This window comes from Lampetra fluviatilis, chromosome 6 (assembly GCF_964198595.1).
Source record: "Lampetra fluviatilis chromosome 6, kcLamFluv1.1, whole genome shotgun sequence".
NCBI classification, from domain to species: domain Eukaryota; kingdom Metazoa; phylum Chordata; class Hyperoartia; order Petromyzontiformes; family Petromyzontidae; genus Lampetra; species Lampetra fluviatilis.
In genome coordinates, this window is record NC_136280.1 from 17093242 (window position 1) to 17115749 (window position 22508).

The 22508-nt window shown below is 45.0% G+C and overlaps 1 protein-coding gene across 5 annotated transcripts in view; it reads right to left on the reverse strand.

The window, feature by feature from the left end:
• The window catches only part of LOC144933216 (uncharacterized), a 153591-nt gene that overhangs the window by 35051 nt on the left and 96032 nt on the right, over positions 1-22508 (reverse strand). For all 5 annotated transcript variants that reach the window (XM_078857874.1, XM_078857877.1, XM_078857875.1 and 2 more), the window contains 15 exons: positions 22100-22207; positions 21163-21216; positions 20007-20060; positions 18935-18979; positions 17843-17896; positions 16735-16779; positions 14631-14684; positions 13879-13932; positions 9305-9358; positions 8301-8408; positions 5666-5755; positions 4985-5038; positions 3384-3491; positions 2558-2665; positions 1930-1983 (listed from right to left, as the gene is read on the reverse strand). In XM_078857874.1, coding sequence (XP_078714000.1) covers positions 1930-1983; positions 2558-2665; positions 3384-3491; positions 4985-5038; positions 5666-5755; positions 8301-8408; positions 9305-9358; positions 13879-13932; positions 14631-14684; positions 16735-16779; positions 17843-17896; positions 18935-18979; positions 20007-20060; positions 21163-21216; positions 22100-22207 — 1044 coding nt within the window. The remainder of the gene's footprint in view (positions 1-1929; positions 1984-2557; positions 2666-3383; positions 3492-4984; positions 5039-5665; positions 5756-8300; positions 8409-9304; positions 9359-13878; positions 13933-14630; positions 14685-16734; positions 16780-17842; positions 17897-18934; positions 18980-20006; positions 20061-21162; positions 21217-22099; positions 22208-22508) is intronic.

The following is a 22508-nucleotide window of genomic DNA, read 5'->3' on the forward strand; positions in this document are numbered from 1 at the left end:
ACAAGCGGCTTTTCCCAAGATGGAGCAAGCTAGCTTGGATTCAATGGTGTTGGAGCGTATGCTGGCCTTGGCGAAGGAGCTTAACGTCGCCCTGCCACTGAAGAAGTGGAGCCCGCTCAAGCATGCGCTTCGGTCAACGACGGCGGCTGGCGGAGGGGCGCCTTGGAGCGACAGGGGGAAACCGACTGATGGCAGAAGATCTCTTCTCGCATGAGGAGCGGTTCCGTGCTCTGCTACAATTGCGGTCGGCCGGGACACATCTCGACAGGATGCCGCACTGCTGGATGGAGATCCTCTGGGTCGTCGCTGTCATCCCGCGGACGTCCCCTAGCCCGCTTGGTTCTAAGGTGAGTCGCGGCACACCTCATGCTTGGCCCTCACATCCACCTCATTCATCCCGTTCGGTTGTTGGTTCGCGTTCACGCGGGGCACTTTCTTGGTTGGTTGTGGGGCGGGACAATTCGGTTATACGGGAAAACGGCTGGCCACACCACCCTGGTCAGTGGTCGGAGTTAGCTCACCGTGTATTCGCCGCAGCAGCGGGGTCATCGGAGGTACGGGTGCTCATCGACACCGGAGCATCCGCTACCATTATTTCAGAGTTAATTTTTAACATCCTACCCCACACGGTTCAAGACCTTCGTCCGGTTACAGCTCCGTGCTTTGCCGCGAATGGTGGCTCCCTCGGAATTATTGACCAAATAATGGTGATGGTGTGCATTGGTGACATCCAATTGACAGGAATTGTGTTAGTTTAAACCTCGCTCACTGTACCATGTTTATTGGGCACTGATTTCATGGGGAAAATGCCCATTAAAATTTAAATAGATCAAGGGTGCTAAGGGTTGCTGTCGGGCCGTCGCATGGCCTTTTTGGCGTCCCCGACTAGATTGCGTACCATCTAATAAAGTAGCTCGGGCTCTGACGCTAGTGGGAGCACAAACGCTGGTGTCCAACGACTGCGTACCCTTCATTCAGGTCCTGAATGCGGGGCCGGACGTGTCTGTTGTGCAGACGGGCACTGTGTTGTCCCACGCGTCCGTCGCGGATTTCGCGGGTGATTTTGTTGGGGAAGTAGGGGCTGCGGGGTCCAAGGATGAAGGGTCAGAGGATGATGGGAGTTGGCTCAACGCGCTCTGCTCAGAGAACCCTAATTTATCAGATGGCCAGAGGTCAGAATTGCGCTCACTCTTGGTTGAATTTGCTGACGTTTTCAATAAAAGCAAATACGATATCGGTCGCACCACCCTTTTGAACCACCACATTGACACGGGTGGCGCTGCTCCGATTCCGTCAGAACCCCTACAAGTTAAGCCCCACAGAAAAGGACCACGTGCGTCAGCCGGTTAACGAGATGTTGTCCGCCGACATTATCTCTCCATCGACCAGTCCGTGGGGCGCCCCCTATAGTCCTTGTTAAGGAGCAAGACGGAAGTCTACGGTTCTGCGTCGACTTCTGCAAATTAAATTAAATCTCTGTGGCTGACGCTTATCCTCTGCCGTGAATGGATGACTCGCTAGATGCATTGGCGGGCGTGAGATATTTCTCTACTCTTGACCTGCCCATCCAGAATGTAAATAGCCATCTACTCCAAGTGTATATAACCAAGTGTAGGAATGGTGGGTTACCACCTTATGTTGTTATTCCGTTAAGGGTTATGTAATGTAGTTAATAAACCGTTTTGCCTCCAAGTTCTAGTGTGCGCCTGATTGGACCCACTACACATGTACCGATTCCCCCTTGTAAAACAAACAGATACGTGCTGATTCCCCCTTGTAAAACAGACAGATACATACCGATTCCCCTTTGTAAAACAAACAGATACGTGCTGATTCCCCCTTGTATAACAGACAGATACATACCGATTCCCCTTTGTAAAACAAACAGATATGCACTGATTCCCCCTTTTAAAACAAACAGATACGTACCGATTCCCCCTTGTCTCCTTTGCTCCCTTTTTGTCCCGGTCCCCCAATCTCACCCTAAAGAAAAACAAAGCAACAAAAACACATCATTGAGCATCGTTAAGATATTTTTCATAGTGTTATTATCTTAATATCAATATCTCCAAAGCTCTCTATGGTAACAAGAGAGAGAGAGAGAGACGCAGTAAGAACTTTAGATGGAGAGAAACAAGAAGACAAACTCAGAGAGGCATGGGAAGTGACGTCTTATCGAGTTTCTTGTGGCAAGAGAGACACTTGGCAGATTGTAATGATTGTAAATAGAAATGCTACTGTGTGCTACTGTGCACCATTGTTGTTGTTAAGTATTTAACTTCATGTGAGTATTCGCCAGGCTAAATAAATAATGGGAAATGCCATTCCCAGGTTTAAATATAGACTCTGCTGCACATGACGCCAGGAAACAGCAGCATGTAATGGACCACGCCTGCCAATGAGAAGAAGAATCCAGCCCGGAGTTATTATGTTGTCTAATCAAATGCTGCTGGATACCTCTGGCCCATTAATCCCATTTGTCCATAAATGTTAAGGTTATTGACTCTTGTAATTGCGTTTTTCTGGCATGATATACATGTTCCTATTGGAACAGGACCTTGTCTCCATCCTCTCCCGGGGGTCCAGCAGGTCCCGCTGGGCCTGGTAACCCGACAGGGCCTTGGATGCCATCTCTCCCAGCAGGCCCCATGACGCCCTTCTCACCCTATATGGACACACGCACGCACACACAATGCATATCAGATCAAGATCAAAACATCGTCATGACCACAGCTGTGGATGCTACCTGTGGTGGTTGTAGGGTTACCACCTGTCCAGGTAGTAACTCAGACGGTGTGCTAATTGGCGTCTGTTTTCGGCTCACAGCAATTGATTTATACCGATAATCTGGTGTGGTACAGAGTTGACCGTTATACGTTTTGATAGACCTAGACTAACTGACAAATATTTCCGAGATTGATCTCTGGGAAAGGTGGCAACCTTAGTGGTGGTCAGAGCAATGCACAGAGTGTAGGCAGCTCCTTCCCAGTGTTTGTGGGTGCCTTCAACCTGCTTGAGGCTGATCTGAGGCCAGAGGCGAACCTCAGTATTGAGATTTATTTATCTGGAAAAATTCGTTGTATCAATCCAAGATGAGACCACACCAAGGAAGGGTGTGAGGGTTATCTGAGGTGGGGGTTTGTAGAGGAATGCTCATGTCAAGTTGGGTTTCATCAGCATGAACAGATTCAGATAAGCAGTGAGCTGCAGATGGGGACTTATGGAACTCCATAGCAGAGGGGTTTCTGAGAAGACAACAGTGCTTGTTAAATATAATATACGTGTAAATGTATAGCCCACACGCACAACAAACACACACATGAAACACACACACACCCACGGCCTCATCGTGCGATGACACTGGCAATCCGATAAAGACTTACTGGTGCTCCCTTTTCCCCAGCAGGCCCAGAAGGACCCTGCGGGCCAGGTCGTCCTGGAAGGCCAATCTGTCCGGCCACGCCTGCCGGGCCACGCTCGCCCGGGGAGCCCTAGAATGTGACATCGCACGATCATGCCCTAGCAGTGGACTAGGCCGTGGTATTTTATTGGTTGTAGAATGCGTATGGTTTTATCCTGGGGGCCATTTATGCCATGGCACAGACACAAACACAAACTCTCACAGGGCACCAGAGAGGCAACATCGTGCGCTTCCGTCTGTTGGGAGATAGGACTTAATTTATGCTGTAAGCACTTTACGTTCATCATAAATACATTTCACAAACACAGCACTGCCCATTTGCTCACGCTTAACGTGAATGCCAACCAATTGTATTGCACATGACCAGCTGGGATCCAGAGTCAAGCACATTCAGGTGCTGGTGGCCTTGTGATTTGGGGTAGTGGTGAAAGTGGATCTCTAATTTTTTATCCAGTAACCAAAGCTTAGCATCAAATAACAACAACAATGATGTTGACATAGAATTGTTGATGAATGCATTGCTGGCTGAAGTCCTTCCCCTTGCCATCATGATCATGTGGTTTGTTTAACCATACTTCACCATGCTGGTCAGTGCAAGTTGGTGAAGGGGAGGGGTCAAGACCTGTTTACTCGCCAAATAATGTTAGCCTTGGATGGGAATCCAACTCAGGTCACTTGCAGCCAAGGTCACCCTTGCACCATGAGACTATCTTGGTCTCTGGAGTTCTCACCTGAGTTAAACTAAATAATCTAAATCACGACCTGTGTGTGGCTACAGCTGTTGAAATTGAACAATAGAGTAGATTATCGCTTATCCGGCGGCTTCGGATGAAAGGGATGCCGAATTTTCAAATAATAATCACTATATCATTATTCAAAATAATAATCACTACATCATTATTCAAAATAATAATCACTACATCATTATTCAAAATAATAATCACTACATCATTATTCAAAATAGGTTATTTTGTGCACATCCTGATGCGAACACCGAATTACATGCACTTGTCGCTGGATTGCACTGTATATTTTCTGTTTTTAGTCCTGTAGTTATTAGTCATGAAAAGTGTATATAAGTGCAGTATTTTTATTGTTTAAGTTGTCGTATGTAGTATATAATGTACTGCAAATAATATTTGACACTGAAATCAAGCATAGCTACTTTTTTGGCACGCACATGGTGCCGATCGCTGGACTGGTACAACCTTTGGAGCGGTTCTGTCGGTTTTGCCGGATCGGCCTGGGATCGCCAGATAATCTTGGAAGCTGGATCATAGCACGCTGGATAATCGATGATCAACTGTACAATTAAATATTTGTGCAGTACAAGAAGTCATCGTTGAAGTGAAACCTTCGCAGTTACAAAGATACCGGTTTCAATGGGGAAAGCTGCTCGATTTGCTGCAATGAGCTGCCACTGCTTCAGGCCAATGAACCGTGGAAGTTGGAGCCACGCATCAGAAAGGTCGAGACGCTACATCTCCCCCACCGATAACATGAATCAATGCGCCCAGCTCGAGGTGCGATAGTGGGGGGGTGCAGGAATAAGAGAGGGCTTACCAGAGGTCCTGGTGGTCCCTGAGGGCCTTCATTTCCCTTCAGGCCTGCAGGGCCCTGAAAAATAAAGACAACAAAACTGTTCAATGAATACTCAGGGAAACATCTTCTAAATCTTAGCATTTATCGCAACAGGATGAAGACAGTTAAGGAAGATTAACAGTGCACAATGAGCAGCATGACACAAAACTTATTGGTGCTGCTGCTGCATTCCCAGTTAAAGTGTATGGGTTTTTTGCTATGGGAGGAAAACCGGAGAACCCGGTGAGAACCTGCACAGAATAGGTGGAGAACATACAAATTGTATACACAAAGGCATGGAAGTCGGGAACTGAACACAGGACCTTCTTGCTGTGAGGTCGGGGTGTTCCCACTGTGCCACCCTGCTGCCCAGCTTTAATTGAATCCGTTTGGTGTCCACTGTTTAGTGCTTTTTTGCTGTTAAATTTTGGTTACAAATAACAATTTAGATCTATTTGGTTGCAATATGAAACACTGTAGCTTTCTTATGAGCATATAACAGAATAAATAGATGTACTCATTCGAGAATACTGACCAATTTGCATTGTATTGTTACCTGATATACTAATTCTTGACCAGTGGCAGGAAAGGCTATATATACGTGAAGTTTATTATTATAATTATTAAGATGTATTATATTATTAATGAGAATGAGTAACTCACAGAAGCTCCAGGGATACCCCGATCTCCAGCAAATCCTCGAACGCCAGGTGGCCCAGCCTTTCCAGCAATGCCGACCAACCCAGGGTCTCCCTGCACGCGGAAACATCATCAACGTATATTTAAAATGCACCAATAGCATGACAAATCTCTCAGAGCACAGACACGCGCAGGAGGAGATGGGAGGGCAACTCATCCACTCACTCACCCACTTACCCACTCACTCATCCACTTACATACGCATTCACCCACTCAATTACCCACTCATTTACCGACCAACCCACTCAATCATTCATTAACTTACCCACATAACAACAGCTGCCATTTAACCCTAAGTGGCAGTGATGCAAACACAGCGCTGGTGCCAGGCTAGGTGCACTTTGAGGCCACATGACGTGTCAAAGGCTCATTGGCAGGAGGTCACAAGACAGTTACAGGTACAGTTCGGTGACAGAGAAAACAGATGCACCACTTGTGCTCCCGACTTTGCTAGATTGCTGCATTTTAGCAGCCCAGCACTTCGTTGTTGTGAGCATATCTCCTTTGTCCACCACTGTTCTGGAAGGGTGTCTCTCCAACTGCCCAGTTATATCCTTCATGAGCCTTCTCCATATAGCAAGATTTTGACACCACTGGTACCAGTCATCGACAAATTCAATCAGTTTAACACGTAGGCTTTCGCGACCAATATTGTTCATAATCAACGATTTTTGGGTTTAGATCGCGTTATTTATAAATGTGTCGTAACCCTCAACCACCCGACACGGCCAATCAGTAAAAAAAGTGTCACGTTGACAAAAGACAAATAGTTCACTGCTTTAGCCCACCGGTGTGTTGAAGCGTGGAACCACAACATTTACAATTTGAGTACGACGTTTCGCTGGTAATTGCATCCAGCATCATCGGGCAATTCGCCAGAATGGTGAGGCTCTGCTGTGTCTCAATCAGTTCCATATTCTGTACCACACCAATCCATCTCTTCTCTAGCCTGTGTCATGCCCGTTTAGCTCCCTCTCTCTGTGGCCAAACATAAGCTGCTTGGGCATGTGATGGCTGGGCATGCGGGCTATGTGACCCAGCCAATGCAGCCTCGCCTGCCAGAGGAGTTCACTGATGGGGATGTGTCCAGATCTTTCAAGGATTTGTGAGCTCCTCACACAATCCAGCCTGGTTAAATCCAGGATGGATCATCGGCAGGTCAGTCTGAATGTTTCAAACTGACGTAGATGTTCCTTTGGGGGATCCACGTTTCGCAAGAATAGAGAAAGGAGGGCATGACTGTGTCCGGAAAGACTCAAAACTTCACGTGGAGCGGCGGACCAGATAGCTTCCACACAGTGTTAAGCAGCTAATTAAATTATGTCGCCTGACTCATTCGGAGGGAGACCTCTGCTGCCAAATCGGAGTGGGTCATAAGCACACTACCCAGGTACAGAAACTTCTCCACTCTCTACAAAACTGTGTCATCACTAATGGAGAGTTGAGGGGGTTTTGAATCACACAAAATACCCAGGTAGGTGCTTAGTTTTGGTGAGGCTGATGGTACTGCACCACCTCTTTAGTGACATACCCCAAGGTTCAGCAGCAGAACCCCCCAACTCCTTCTCAGGAGTGATTAGCAATCAGCAGCTCATCAGCATATACAACATAATTAATCAATAGGCAGCCATCCCTTGAAAGCACCTGGGCATTGATCACCCTCCTATTGCATCTGTACCGGATGGAAGTTCCTTTGGTACAGCCATGGAAATCGTCTTGAACTATGTGGTTGAAAAATGTTAAATAACGTTTGAGCCAGAGAACATCCCTGTCACACCCCAAGGTGAACAGAGAATGTCTTTGACTCCCGACCACGCAGCTTTACCAGGGCTTGCCCACCATCAAAATAGTCCTTAATAATTGTGAGCATAGAGTCAAGGACCACAAAAGTACAAATAACAACATACAATCCTGGCCTGTTGATGGTATCACAAGCTTGTACCAGGTAAATAAAGCAAAGATATAGGTCACACCCACCCACAAAGGAAGCCACTCACTCTCCCACTCACTCACTGAAGGGAAGGCGAGAGAGGGAGCAATGCAGGTTAAAGAGGAAGTTGTTCATGAGAGACCAGAAAGCAGAGAAGAGAGGGGGGCGGGGGGTGTAGGCAGGCAACCAGGTGGAGTTGCCTGTGAAGGGAGTTTAAGAGGGGGGTGGGGAGGGTAGTGGCTAAAAGAACACCCGCCAGTGTGTTGGAGCAGCAGCAGCGTGGAGCACACGTGACCCCACACACAATCCCCGGCCTCGTCGCGGAGTAGAATCATCTTGAGAAAGCAATGTCACAAAGAGGTGGCTAGTGAAGTGTTTTGACCTGCAGTGTGGTGAGTTGGTGGGGGGGTGAGTGGATGAGTTGCTGTGTTGTTGTGACCTGCAGTGTGGCGGTTGTTGAACACGGTGTGGAATGAGACCAATCAGTGAGTGTCTGGTAGGCCGAGTTCTCAACCTTGGGTGGAGTAATCAACGATTGAAGTTTATGGGAACAGTGGCCATAGTAGTAGTAGCGATATGAGTGACAAGGAGGTGACTGACCGTCAGTGAGCGAGTGACAGTAGTGACTCAGTGAGTGCCGGGGTCATCAGATGGTACACACACACTCACCTTCGCGCCCTCTTTTCCAGCCGAGCCTGGCAGGCCCTGCTCCCCCGGGGGCCCTGGTGGCCCTGGGTGGCCTCTTTCTCCATTGGGACCCGTTTCACCAGTGGAGCCCTGCACACGCGATCACGCACGATCACGACCATGCACGATCACGCACAGACAATCACGCCACACATGATCACACACGATCACACACACACGCACGGGGCGGTAAAGCCAGCAATCATGAGAATCAAACCCTGGGGGTGGGAATCGACCACATATCTCAAGCAAAATCATCATTTAGAATCGTTGTGCAGAATATAGAAAGTAAATAATCTGACTATTCTCCACAACAACGTTAATTATTAGTTCGTGCTGTGTATTCATTAGCTCTGCGTCAAATAAGAACCCATTGTTAATGGAGGTGGTTCTTGCCGAAAACCACTGGCAGGTCACCAGCATTGGTTCAAGCGAGCCTGACTACTGATCAGACAATGAATATCGAAACTGGTCTACAGATGTTTTGCTTTTAAGCAATGCCCCTTCGAAGGAGGAGGGGTGGCTGATGGGATGTGTACAACTTTTATTATATATTTTTAAAGTGGAGGGACAAATATGTACAGGTGTATCATCTGCTTATTCATTGTATTCCATATCTAAACATAATTTCAGAGTTTCTGCCAAAAGTGGAACACTGAAATACACCAGCAGTCTCAACTGATTTAAATCTTAAAACTCACTCGCACAACACTCGCGCGTTGTACACGAACCGGCACCACTCAGCCACACGTGTGTTTATTTATCTACTTTGACTGGGCGTGATGTTCACTGCATAAACACGGACTGTGTAAGTTGTAGGTTTAACCATGTGTTGTACTACACGTGCAGTCATTATTACGCGTTTGCCGCGTGCACACCTGGAATGACACATCCCCCACCTTAAAAGGCGATGATCCAGGCGGAATATTTCACGAACAAACAATAAAACAGAGTACAATCAAAAAAAACTTAGTCACGCTGCGCACCTGGGGCCCGATGACTCCCGCGGGGCCCGGGGGTCCTGTCTTGCCTTGAAATCCCTGAGCAAACAAACACAGAGGATTGACTCGGATACGGGCATGAATGGGGAGGGGGGGTGCATGTTTCAGGTGTCACTGTGTAAGCTGTTATCGATGTGGACTGCTCTAATTGTAAACAGTGCTCATGTATGCGACGGCATGCACTTTTCATAACGGTTCCTATTCCTATATCACCATGGGAGTGTGTGTAGGTCTGAGTGAGGGTGAGAGTGTGACGATTATCTGAACCGGTATTGGGCCTCCCCTAGGTCGACTTGGCCTCAAATGAGTACCAGGTGCGATGTGTAATCATCACCACTAGGGAGACAAAGGCGGCCGAGCGTGGTGTTGGCCACCCACCCCATCGTGTGCTGCGCCGGCCTTTATAAGTGCTCTCTAACAGCACTTTCCCCAACAGTGTGTTATGTCTATACGGGGGGGTCTTTATCTTTGTGTGTCTGAGTGTATGTGGGAGTGTCTGTGTCGAGTGTGCGTCTCTGTGTCAGTGAATGTGGGCGGCAGGACGAGTAGGTGGCATAACGACGCCTCTACATTAACATTTGGACCACGGATTATAAACACGTGTCATCCTATGGCACAAGTAACGCGTGATGCTCTTATGTTGGTTTACGTAGTGTTGGGAAGAAGTGCGTTACAAGTCACGTGTTACAGTCATCATTCCCAAAAGCAGGCGTTAGTACAACAGTGCAAATCACAGTTTCGTGCTATTACTCCCAAGATTCGATCAGTTATTCGTAAGGAATACATGAGAACGGTACGAGAAAATCACATCACGTTACTTTCAAAATACCAGAAAAGGATTTGCATTACAACTAAAATGTAGGGTCATCAGCAGTTATACTCTGGATACATTTTATTTAAAAAAAACTTACATTCCATTGATCATAATGATAAAGTAATATCTGACAAAAATAAAAAATAAACTAATTTAAAGTCTTCTTGGTTCTTTCGGTAACAGCTGTTGCCTCGACAGACCTGGTTTCACCTGAGGACGGCTGCTTGCGTTGTGGCCGAAACGTTGTGAGAATTATTTTATTATGTTTTATTTTTATTATTTTATTACTTCCCTTCTACGTGACTTTACCGAAAGAACCAAGAAGATGAATCCCTGCAGTCACGAAAGCTTTAAATCGAAATTTAATTTAAAGTCATTTGTCAATCCAGTCCTGGATGAGGTCCTCCCCAGGCTGCTTCGGTCATGGGAGTTGTTTGACCATAATTTGCATGCTCGGTCAGTGTTTGTTCAGGAAGCGTGGCTGGGAATCAAAATCGGGCCCCCATACTTTAAGCACAGTGTGCGCCATCCACTGTGCCACCGCTCCATGCCGATATCTTACAGCGGCGATGTAAATGCCACCAATTAAAATGTTTCCATAAACGTTTCCATACATGTGCATTTAATACACACAGTTCCTTTTTGCCACTTATTAATGGGAACACAGTGGCATGGGAACACTAGCTTAGCTCTGAGTGGAAAACGAGAGAAAGTGCCCTCTACATGGCTCTCTTGAGAACTCCCTCTCGCGGAGATCCTTCCACCAGCAGTGGCACGCGCAAAGCCATTGCAGGATCACACCTTTGCCTATTGCCTAAACGTGTGTGCAGCGAGTTCCCTCCGGGTATTCTGGTTTCCTCCTACAACCAAGCAAAACGCTCCACGTTCTAAATTCAGTCGGGACCAACATTCCAATCGATAAAATAAACAAATTCAGTTGGGCCCAACATTCCAATCGATGAAATAAACAAGTGCATTGGGGAATTCACACCAATCTTTCAGCGCTATGGTTATATCTTGTAGGTGTTACTGAACATCTCTTTCTCGAGCCAATTACTGCAGAACTGATTGAGAGAGACAGATCACGCACAGTCACCAGCGATGAGTTCCACGGAAATGCGCCAGATACCAGGAACATGTGCGAGTGAGCGGGTGAGCGAGCGGGTGAGTGGGTAGGTGAGTAGATGGGGCCAGGCACTGCGGAACTGTGGGGGCTGTATGTATCTCAAAGTCTCGGTGCGTGGGATGGCCAGGTCACCGTGCGCCGCCAGCCAGAGTCGATGGCGACTGGCATAGGCGGAAAGCCGCGACCTTGCTCACGCATATCGGCCAGATCAGATGATGCCGATTGGTGTAAACACTTGTGGATCAACATGCAGAGCTTGTGAGCGATCCTCTGCTGAACGAGCAACAAATGCAGCTCGTTCACGAATAGTCGCTGTCATGTGATCATATTTGTGCTTCCCTGTGGCGGCGTGCAGAACCAAGTGAAGGTGACAAAGGCGAAGAGCAACCACGTGACGAAAGACGACATTACAGTCGTCCACGCGGCTAATGATCAACGCGAGAACAAGTCTCTTGGTCGCTTTAGCAGTGAATACGCAATGTATTGAGGCGCAGCAGCCGGAGATGGTGAATTAATTCGTAAGCCAACTGCCTGATGTTTACTACAAACATCAGTTCCCTGGTGAGGACAACTCCTAGGCACGTGACATCTATTGCCAGCTAAATATCTACGCTGCTTACGGTGATGGTCTGACAGTTAACCTTAGCCAGCTGCTGTCTGTGTCATAGTCTGATAAACTGGGTCTTGTCTGCCTTTTTCTTCAGACAGCTGGTTGATAGCCACCGGTCAATGATATTGATACACAAGCGTGGAAGCCGCGCGACGTATGATGCAGCTCCAGCGTGAAGGATGAGCTGTGTGTTGTCACCGTAGCAACACAAAACCGAGACCATGACAATGAGCGATGCTGATGATGTCGGCAGTGTAGAGGAGAAAGAGCAACCGGCCCAACACATGTCCTTGCGGCAAACCACACCGTACTGTTGACTCGCTGTATGAACGGCTTGACCGACAACAGCGCGGATCCACAGATGCAGAAAGCTTGATGAAGAAAATCGACAAGGATGTTGCGATCGACAGTATCGAGAGCAGCCGACAGATCAAGTAGAGCGAGTGGCCGACATCACCATGGTCAGATGTGAGAAGCATGCCTGAGGCGACTTTGAGAATGGCACTCTCTGTTGAATGGTATCTTCTGAAGGCTGACTGCAGGCTTCGAATAAAGGCCATGTTGCTCCAAGCTGGTGACAGACCAGTATCTGAGCAATCTTTGACATGAAGGCGAGGATGGAAGCTGGTCTGTAGTTCTTCATATCAAAAGGGTTGACATTGACTCAGTGGCAGTTGGCCATGATGAAGTGATGCATTGGAAATGTCCACTCGGTATGGCAGACGTTTCACACATAACTCAGCGTATTTTTGGAAGCAAATCAAGTGCACAGGATTTTAACATAGCATTTGTCATGTCATTTGTCATGATTTTCATGACGTCATTTGCTGATGGGTCTTGAAACTGTGACGTATCGCAGTAGTGGTATCAAAGGATGAGAGAATGTTATTCCCACCCGTAAGACCTTCCAACTGCACTGCCATTCTAAATAACCAAAGATTTGCTGAACAAGTTGACAATTCTTTGCACCACAATTTTATTGGATGAATATCTGGTTGGAGAGTCCAACACGTGCTCACTTTCTAGTGGTAGTTCCAATGTCACTTTCTCTCATGCTCAACTCAAGCTTATTCATCGGTTTGTCACTTGGACCTGCAAAATCTATCACCGGTCAAGCATCCGTAAGCGGTGAATGAGTTTACAACATTCATGGTCCATCCATGGAGCAAAACGCTGACATCAAGTAGTAATCCTCCTCCGCAGAGCAGAATTCGTCTGACAGAGACTGTAGCCACTAGAGTCCAGACGGTGGTCTCTACTGCACCTCGCAGAGTTGAGGAGTGCAGGTCAAAATTTGTCTTAGTCCGGTTTTCCCTGTTCCCTGATTTCTCAATGTAACATCACTGGAGGCTGTTGTTGACAAAGTCGACACCAGGTAACAAGAGATGATGTTTGGTGGCACCGTGGTGACTTTGGTTAAAGTAATGGTCACCTGGCAAAAGTAATGTCATGCCAGCATGAAAAGCTCTGCACGTGTGAAGGTCAGTGTGCGGGTCACTACAAGGACTCAAGAAAATGGAGCAAATTAAATTGCATGAAATATGAAGAGCTTTGAAAATCAAGCAGTGGATAAAACACGATGATCGCACGCCGAACCTTCCACACTGTAGTTCCATGAATAGTTATGAACATAGGTCAAAGGAAGAAGATGTTTAATCCCAGGTGAATGTAGAGAGTAACATAAAAAAAGTACTGACAACAGAATGGAACTGGGTACTTACAGAGCCTCAACCTCCAGGATGACAGGGGGTTTTAGACACCCAGAAGACAAAAGGGTTAGCATTCAGATGAGAACAGTTAGCATAGTGCAGTGTATGAGTGTCGATTTATCAGGACCCTCCTGAAAAATATCTTTGAGACTCAGTGAGGTTTTTCTGGGTAAATATGACAAGGTTTTTTTTCTCCAAAACTTTGGTTTCCTAAACGCTACAGTACAGAACTGTTTAAATATTACATAGATTGTTGACTGTGAAGCTCTATATGTGACAATTCACAAAATCCCGTCCTACCGTTTCTCCACGCTGGCCTGGGTGTCCGGGCAATCCATCTTTTCCAGCTGGACCCTAAGAATATTAAACGTTATCAAGTATTTAATCATCATCGTTATAATCACTTTCATATATATATACACACATCGCGATCACATTTAGGGCAGTATAAATGACCGAGCAGAAGTGTGGTCGCCGCTTGTTGCAGAGGTTCACGGTTCAATTTGGGCAAGCCATCCTGGTTATTACTGCAGCTGTATTAACCTTAACAACACGAGCCATCTGTTTCACAGGAGATGACAAGGATCCCTTGATATTATTGTATATGTGTGCATGCCTAGGTTTTCTATGGGTATACCGGTTTCCTTCCACGTGTATAAACACTCATGGATGGAGTTGGCCAATCATCGCAATATAGGACGACGGAGCTTGGGCAATTATTGGCACTAATTCTGGCTGCCTTACGGCTTGCCTGAGGTTTCAAAAAACCTCCACGCAAAAAATTGCGCTTCACAAATTCTGCAGCATTTTGAGATGCAATTTGCACGAGTGACGCCGTATCAAACAAATAAACAATATTGTGTGTCATATTATTGAGCAGCTTGTGCTCGGGATAAACTTTGAAGACATACTACCGTTTTTTGTTTTTCAATTGAGTATAAAATGTAAAATATGTCCACATGTGACGACACACAAAGAGTGATGGCATCTGAAAGTCGTGATCTCATGTCCCATGCACTACCAAGATCTACCGGCACTGTGTATGAACTCACAGGGGGGCCTTTAGGTCCAGGGGGCCCCAGAGGACCTTGAGCTCCATCAGGACCCTGAAATAACACCATCATAAGCATCGTCACTCTCCCCATTCACCAACATCAGTACCAATGCCCAACCTAGCAGCAACGATACCTTTTTTGCTCCGATTTCCTGAGTGGAAAAATTTCCTTTTTTATTTGTCTCAAGCCTTAACAATCCTTACGCTGCCACATTGACCATGATCAACAGACTCCTGGGCGTGTGATGCAAACATCTATCTAGCATTTACGTATGAGTGAATTTCACGCGCTCCATCTCCGCAGTGGTCTTTCTCTTGTGTTTTCACTCCTTTGGCTGCCACTGGCCATCATCCCTTATGGAGATGTGCACTGCCCAGAGCACGTCCTCTTCTTAACAGTCAAAATAATGTCTCGACCTTGTGAACATTGTCTAATCACGTGCTCCTTGCCCATCAGTGTAACTCAAAGCAAGCATCGACCCACACACACTTCTTTGCGCAATTGTCAGATTATGACGCATTGTGTCAATGTCCATTCATCTGATCCCTATGTCACAGCGGGAAGTATACACGTATACACACACTCTGATGTGAACACGTAGCCTTCTGTGTTGCATCCCTGCTGACAGATTTATCCAATTGTTTAGCGACCTTGTTGTGTGAATGGCTGTTGTTTATGTATGCATGATGCAATCTCAGTCGAACTGTTCAATCTCTGTACATGGTTATGATAATTTACGTAGATTTGCCTCTAAATGGTTTGTGAGCACTTTAATGAATGCATCGTATTACACTAAGACAAATGTCTACATTCCTTATTCATTTCTGCTATTTGATTAAAAGCATTGTATGTGGTCGAAGGGATATAAACCTTTGATGAACCCAGCTTTCTCAGAAGATTGATCTTAAAAAATTACGTTGTTTTACTCCCAACGATCTTCGTGAACAATTTGCACGTGGGTGGTCTTCTTCCACTTCTGTCATATGGCTGCTGATGTATATGCAGAGCAAAAACTACAATTTCACATTCAGGCGGTCAAAAGCCAGCGGAGTGTATCGCTGTGATGTCTCCTTCATATTTGTAGATCGGGCATTGCGTCATTATACGTTGTTGTTCTGGATGACCACAGTCCCATTTGTGCATCAGGTATCCGCATCTGTTGCCATGGTTTGTGCAGTGGATGTGGCTTATGGTGAACCATGAGCTTCATGGAAGTCAAACCCAGGGATCTTCTGCGTTGGGTTTTCACAAGATGTTTGTTTGTGAATTATTTTTTAACTTCATTCAGCTCTCCAAGCTTCATTGGGGTTAAACTCGCATTGTTAAAGGTTAAGCGCGTGGGTCCAACAGGGCTTGGCATGACTTCAAGCTATGACGAGGGAGGTTATTGAGGTCCTGATGAATGGCGATAGAGTGATTGATCTGTAATTTACTTTTATTTATTGAAGTTTCATCACGTTTTTGAAATAAGAATGGGACATTAGGCAATTCAGGTCCTTATTTACGTGACATTTATATAAATAGTTCTGCTGCTTTTGTTGCAACAAATGGTCCCGGATCTTTGATGATGTTCAGTTATACCAGCTGGTCCAGAAGTTTTTTGCCAGAGCTGACTTCTTCAGTGTGACATGTGGAACCCAAATCTTCACATGGAACATGCTTTTATTCCTTGGTTGAAATATGATTTTTTTTCGTAACAGAGACCTGTGTACATGTGAATGTTCTACCCTGTCATGTACTCTGGTCCACATTTCTCTGCAGCGGCTGTCTTTTGTGAGTTATCAATCATAATTTGTGACATCTTTAACAATATTCGAGTTCTCCGATTTCTGTTCTTTGTATTCTCCTCATCCATTTTTCTGAGTTTTGAGTATTCAATCATTTGGTTCACATTGCCATCTCTATGTATACCTCTCCTCTTTCTCAGCATGTCTCACGTAATTTTTTTCTGTTTACTTTCTAACCTCCCCCCCCTCACTTGTATTGTTTATTTCATGAATCTTAACGTAACTACCATTGCTCAAATTATCACCACGAACATGATCACACAACCACCATCAAGTAGCGCAAGCACAAATAAACACAACGAAAGGTGACTCACCCGCTCTCCGAGAGGCCCGGGTGGGCCATCATTTCCAGACGATCCCTGGACACAAACATCACGTGTCAAGTTTTCTTAGATTAGTTAGGCCACCGTTTATATACAGTAGTCCCTCGGTTAACATTTTAAATCAGATCCACAAAAACTACTGTGAACCAAAATAACTGTTAATCGAATATAGGAAATACATGTTACAAGTAAAAATCACCGAGTCTGCAAGTAAAAGCTGTTTCCACTGCCAAAACTGATAATCGAATATAGGAAATACATGTTACAAGTAAAAATCACCGAGTCTGCAAGTAAGCTGTTTCCACTGCCAAAACTGAAAACATAATGTGAACAAAGAGAGTCGCGGTCTAAATGCTCATAAATGGGCGTCGCTGAGTGTCTCAGCGCCACTTACGAGCATTCGGATTGGCCGAAATTGGCGCCACCATGTCCATAACATAAACGTGCTGTAAATAAATGTTTTAACGTTTGTCAAAACCATGGGGGTTCTACGGGAGGCGAAACATTAACCAACAAACCATTAACCAATGTCACTATTAACCGAGGGACTAGTGTACTGCGAATGCTTAGTTTATTTTGTTCCACCAGCTGAGAACTCAAGACACCAGGGCAGAGTGTCACTTGCAAAGATGACCTGCGTCACCAAGATGGCAAAAGCATTAACATAAAAACGAAGCACTACAAATGAACGGATTAGAAATCAAAGCAAACAAAACCAAACAAAAAATCAGGGCCCATGCAACCAAATGTAAATTCCAGCAAAAAACAACTGCTGCCTTACGAACAAAAACTCATAAAAACAATGCACAAACATATATCAACTTTATGTAAAATCACTTTCATATAATGCAACATGGATTGGTCATATTACTTAAAAAAAAAACATTAATCGTGAAAGTTACATAACCATTAAAATGGATTGAGGGTTATAATTGCATAATAGTGTGATAGGACCCTTCTTTAGCTGGCTGGGTTTATAACCCTTAGTAATATAATGAGAGCGATCTCCTGAATTTAACATTTATTTTTTATTTGTCCACAATTTTAGCAAAAGGTAGTTGACTTGGATGTAAAGAGTTGAACGTATAAACGACGTTACCTTGGCTCCTGGCTTGCCTGTGGGTCCTCTTTGTCCCCTTTCCCCACGTGGACCCTGTTGCACATGCGTGGATTTCAATACGCGCTATAACACTTGAACCCGCATTACGGGAAACATCGCGTATAGTATAATCTGGTTCTCACGTTCCCATTTCAAACATTTAGCCGCATCCTTTATCTCATTGTGGCGGCGACATGGCTCAGTGATAGCATGCTCATTGCGGTGGTTTGTGGTTCGAATCCGGCAGTGCACTCCGATTAATAATGTGGATGTATTAGCTATAAAAACAGGTGCCATCTGCTTTACCTAGTCGTTCGAGACAAAGTGACATCACTCAAACCAGCATAGGCCATTGTGTGTTGGCGTCAAATTTTAAAAAATTACTTACAAATTACTTAATTACCTAATTGGATAATGCCCAGCAATCGTCTCCCCATACTCGGACAACTTGATATGACCCTTCTTTAAAAAGAGCACTGAGACTCAGTGAGGCTTTCCTGGCTAAACAATCTTCCTAAATAAAACTAAGTTATTTAGGTCCCGAAAAATCTCCATTGAGACAAAGTTACTCTGCATGCATCTTCCATCTCACTCTCCACATATCTCCAACATCTCACGCTTCACACATCTCCCACTATCTCTGTCGAGGGTCTTTGCTGCCTATAAACATCTTGTAGGTCAGCAACATTGGTTCAAGAAAGCCCCACTCTGCTGATGAGACACTAAATGACAAAACCGGTCTAGAGTTTGATCGTGTTGAACGAATGCTGCTGTTAAGGTGCACTTCCAGAAGGCCGTGTGGATGATCGTATGGATAATACACTGTTAATTGTTACGTGGAGGGACACATTGGAAGGAGACGAACGATCTGATTATTTACTTTGTTGCCAATTTTCTCCACAATGATGATGATGATTATTATTATTTTGTGTCAGTCATAACGGTGTGCAAACATATACGAGGCAATTACCACAATGAGAAAAGTTATTCACCGTGGCATGCATGTGGACACCGCTAAAAGCAAACATTGAAGCAAAGCAACAAATCAAGACTGAATCAATGCATTGGATTACATTCAACTCAACAACTCACAGTGGGCCCCCTTTGTCCCCTGGGTCCAGGTTTTCCATGTGAGCCCTGTGAGGTGAAGGGGGTTGTGGGTAGAGGAGGGGTAAAAACTCATTTAATAACAATATTCATTTAAATATAATGATAACTGTAAAGTAAGGATGCTACTTTTTCCACTCTAGCATCATAGGTCTATCAAAACTATGCAGTTGCCTATGATGAAGTTCGGCGCAAAACCAGCAGATGTCGGTGCAAATTAATTCCTGTCACTTGAACACAGATACCAATTACCGGACTGTCTGAATCAAATGTAAAGAAAATTCACCAAGTAATTCCTATCTCTGATAATTAACTTAAAAAAACATGTATAATTAAATAACCAGTATTACCTGGGCAGCTGCGATTTTAGTACAACTATAAACTGTCATAAGAGAAAAGTTATAAAAATTCAAAGGGAATATGCAAATCCAAGTGAGATCGCAGTGATATGGGTGTGGCAGTGGTTGTTATGGATGACATCCTCCCTCCCTCCGCCCCAATCAGTTTCCAGGAAGCCAACACCCTTGTAATATGGCCACCATGATGTCACCCATGTAACATGATTACCATGGCGTTATCGCTATGTGCACTTCAGCCGGTCTGTGGCTGAGGGAAGGATGTTTATATGATGAATGTTGGTTATTATTGTATGAATGTATTCATTTAACAATATAAATTATACATTTTCACATTATGTTATTCATGATTATAATTGAATTGATTTACTTTGACAATCGACTTTCAAGTGGTCCTGACTACTCCTAACGTCGCTCCTAACACGAGTATGCCACATTGTCTTTCACTCCGTTATTAACCTGGGCCTATGACAAATCATGAACCAAGCTTATGCCATTTCTAGGCTGCATTAATTCATTCCGCGCTCAGGCCTCTGGTTCCTAGAAGGATTGGTCAGAGTCCTGTTCACAAAAGGGTGTTTAGGTTCAAGACATCTCCATATTATATGAAAAAAGAACATGTCCCATTGCTGCATCACTAAAAGCAAACGTGTAGTAGTGTGTGTGTGTGCGGGGAGGCACTGTTTTGCGAAGGCACTCACTCGTGCGCCCTTCTCGCCATTTGCTCCGGCAAAACCTGGGAAACCCGTGGAGCCCTGCAATAAATAAAAGTGTTTTTAAAAAAAACACGGTAAACATTGCTGATGTGGAAAAAACACAAGGTGGCAATGACAACAATTGTGAGGGCAGTTATGGCATGATGTTACGAGGTCATTTTAAATTAAAAGTACACAGACAATATCACAATATTAAATTAATGACAAAGAAGCAATCACAGAAGCACGTAATTACGCCCAAAAGAGGGACACGTGGATGAGAGAACACACCCAGGTGAACGGTTCATGGCATCAACCAAACAGTTAATAAAGGTAAGTGGGCTTGGGCTGGGTACTTCGTGGTCAGAAGGGATAATTGGTAATGCTCAAGAATAATAACGGAGCAGTGGCCAAGGAAGGGAACGGGTCCGAGAGGACGTTAACTGAGGAGATGGGGCGATTAAATCATTTAGCGTGCAGGTGGTGAATGGACCGTCGCATTGCAGGAGATGTGGCAGCGACTTGGGGAGGTCTTCATTCATCAGCAGATTGACCATGGCTGACAATGATGATGGATTTAAATTAATGGACCATATAGAATATAGCAGAGCATTGTTATTATCTGCTTGTGCACCACTGTCGACGAAGTAGCAGCATAAAATAAATAACACATACACGAGCAAGTTGTGTTTCGGAAACCACGTTTCAACCATTGAACACATGCACACAATCAACCAGATTATAGGAAGAGACAGATCAACGTCGAATACCATTGTTCCTGGCATGAATGGACTGAGAAGTCATTTGATTCTGTGGAAATTAATGCACTCATGTGATTCAAAACCCGCTGCTGTTTATGCTCGTTGTCTTTACAGTATTACCACGTAATCTCCTGTATTGACATAGAAGTAACATTAATTACATTACATTTATTGATGAAAGCTATAGAAAAATAACGAGAGTGGCTTGTGTTGTGACTGGATGATGGTTATGATTTAATATTAATTGTGGAATGCTTTGATATCTGCCAGCCAAGTCGCCATTGCAAATAATTTAGTAGCTCAGTGGGCTATACTAAGAAAATAAACTTCTCATTATGATTATCAGTCACAATAACATCGTACAGTATTAATCGTGGTGGGTGTAACATTGGTAAATTCACCTTGGGTCCTTGACGCCCTGGATACCCAGGTAGTCCTGGGACTCCCAGCTTGCCCTGGAAGCAAAATAGATTTCCATAGTGACATCGCATTTGAGGTGGCCAGTCCATAATTAGCATTATCCATCCATGGTCCCCCGATAGCGCATTCACCGCTTGTTGCAGAGGTTTGCGGTTAGAATCTAGTAGACTGTCCTGGTTAATAATGCCGGTGCATAACCATAAAATTTACGGCGTCTACTGTACGGTAGACGTTAAAGATCACGTGACGTCATTTGAAGTCAATCGTTGTGTGGTGGGGATATGTGGCAAGTTTGAAAAGTTACTCGCCAATTACTGTGGAAACCCAGCAGAACATAAAAAAAACTGTCTAAAGACATTTCTGGGCAAACAAGTGTAAAAATTTGAATAAACCATTAATATAGTTAGCAAGCCTCTATTCAACCACAGCAAATGTATTACTTGCAAATTACATACTTGATTGGGAAACATGGCGATAACAGGTTCACTCAACAACTGGAGGTTTGTTTTATCGTTGCAGACAAAACTGATCTGGAGTTTGCTTATTTTGAATCAATTTTGCTGAGAGGAGAAGAATATATTTGTGTTTTTGCCGACTCGCCTCCTTCAGAAAATACCAGGGTTTAGGGCACCGTAGTGGTGACACTCGCGCCTCACAGCAAGAATCACCAGGGATAAATTCCTGACTTAGGCACTTTTCTGCGTAGAGTTTATATGTTCTCTCCCTGTTTAGGGTTCTCCGGTGTAATCTCATAAGCACACAATGTAACTGGTATTGGCCAAACATGTCGAAGGTTTCCTGGATAAACGAAACTTTTTTTCACCCACAATAAAACAGCAAGCCACTGACGCAGCCAAACATTGGGTGAGTGAGTCTGGGGACGTGATTACCCGGTACAAGTTAAACACATCATCGTACCTTTTCTCCTGCCACGCCAGCTGGACCCTGGTCACCAGGAGGGCCTGCGCGCCCCTTGGGCCCCTCTGGTCCATCCTCTCCCCTTACTCCTGCAGGGCCGCCCTCGCCCTGTACATTCACAAACAAGGACAAAGATCCCCCACATAGCATTGACACGCTGTAAGGGCGAATTATGTTAGCGAGCACCTACAAAGGCTGGCACGGCACACGCAGGGTTTGGTGGCCAACACCGCACGTGGCCGCCTTTGTCTCCCCAGTGGCGATGTTAACACACTGCACCTGGTAATAATTTAAGGCTGAGTCGACGTAGGGGAGGCCTAGGACCAGTTCAGATATTCGTCAGTGATTATTGGTTGTTTGTCAGGAATCGAACTTCTTGCCACGAGGTTTGTAATGCAATCCGCAAACT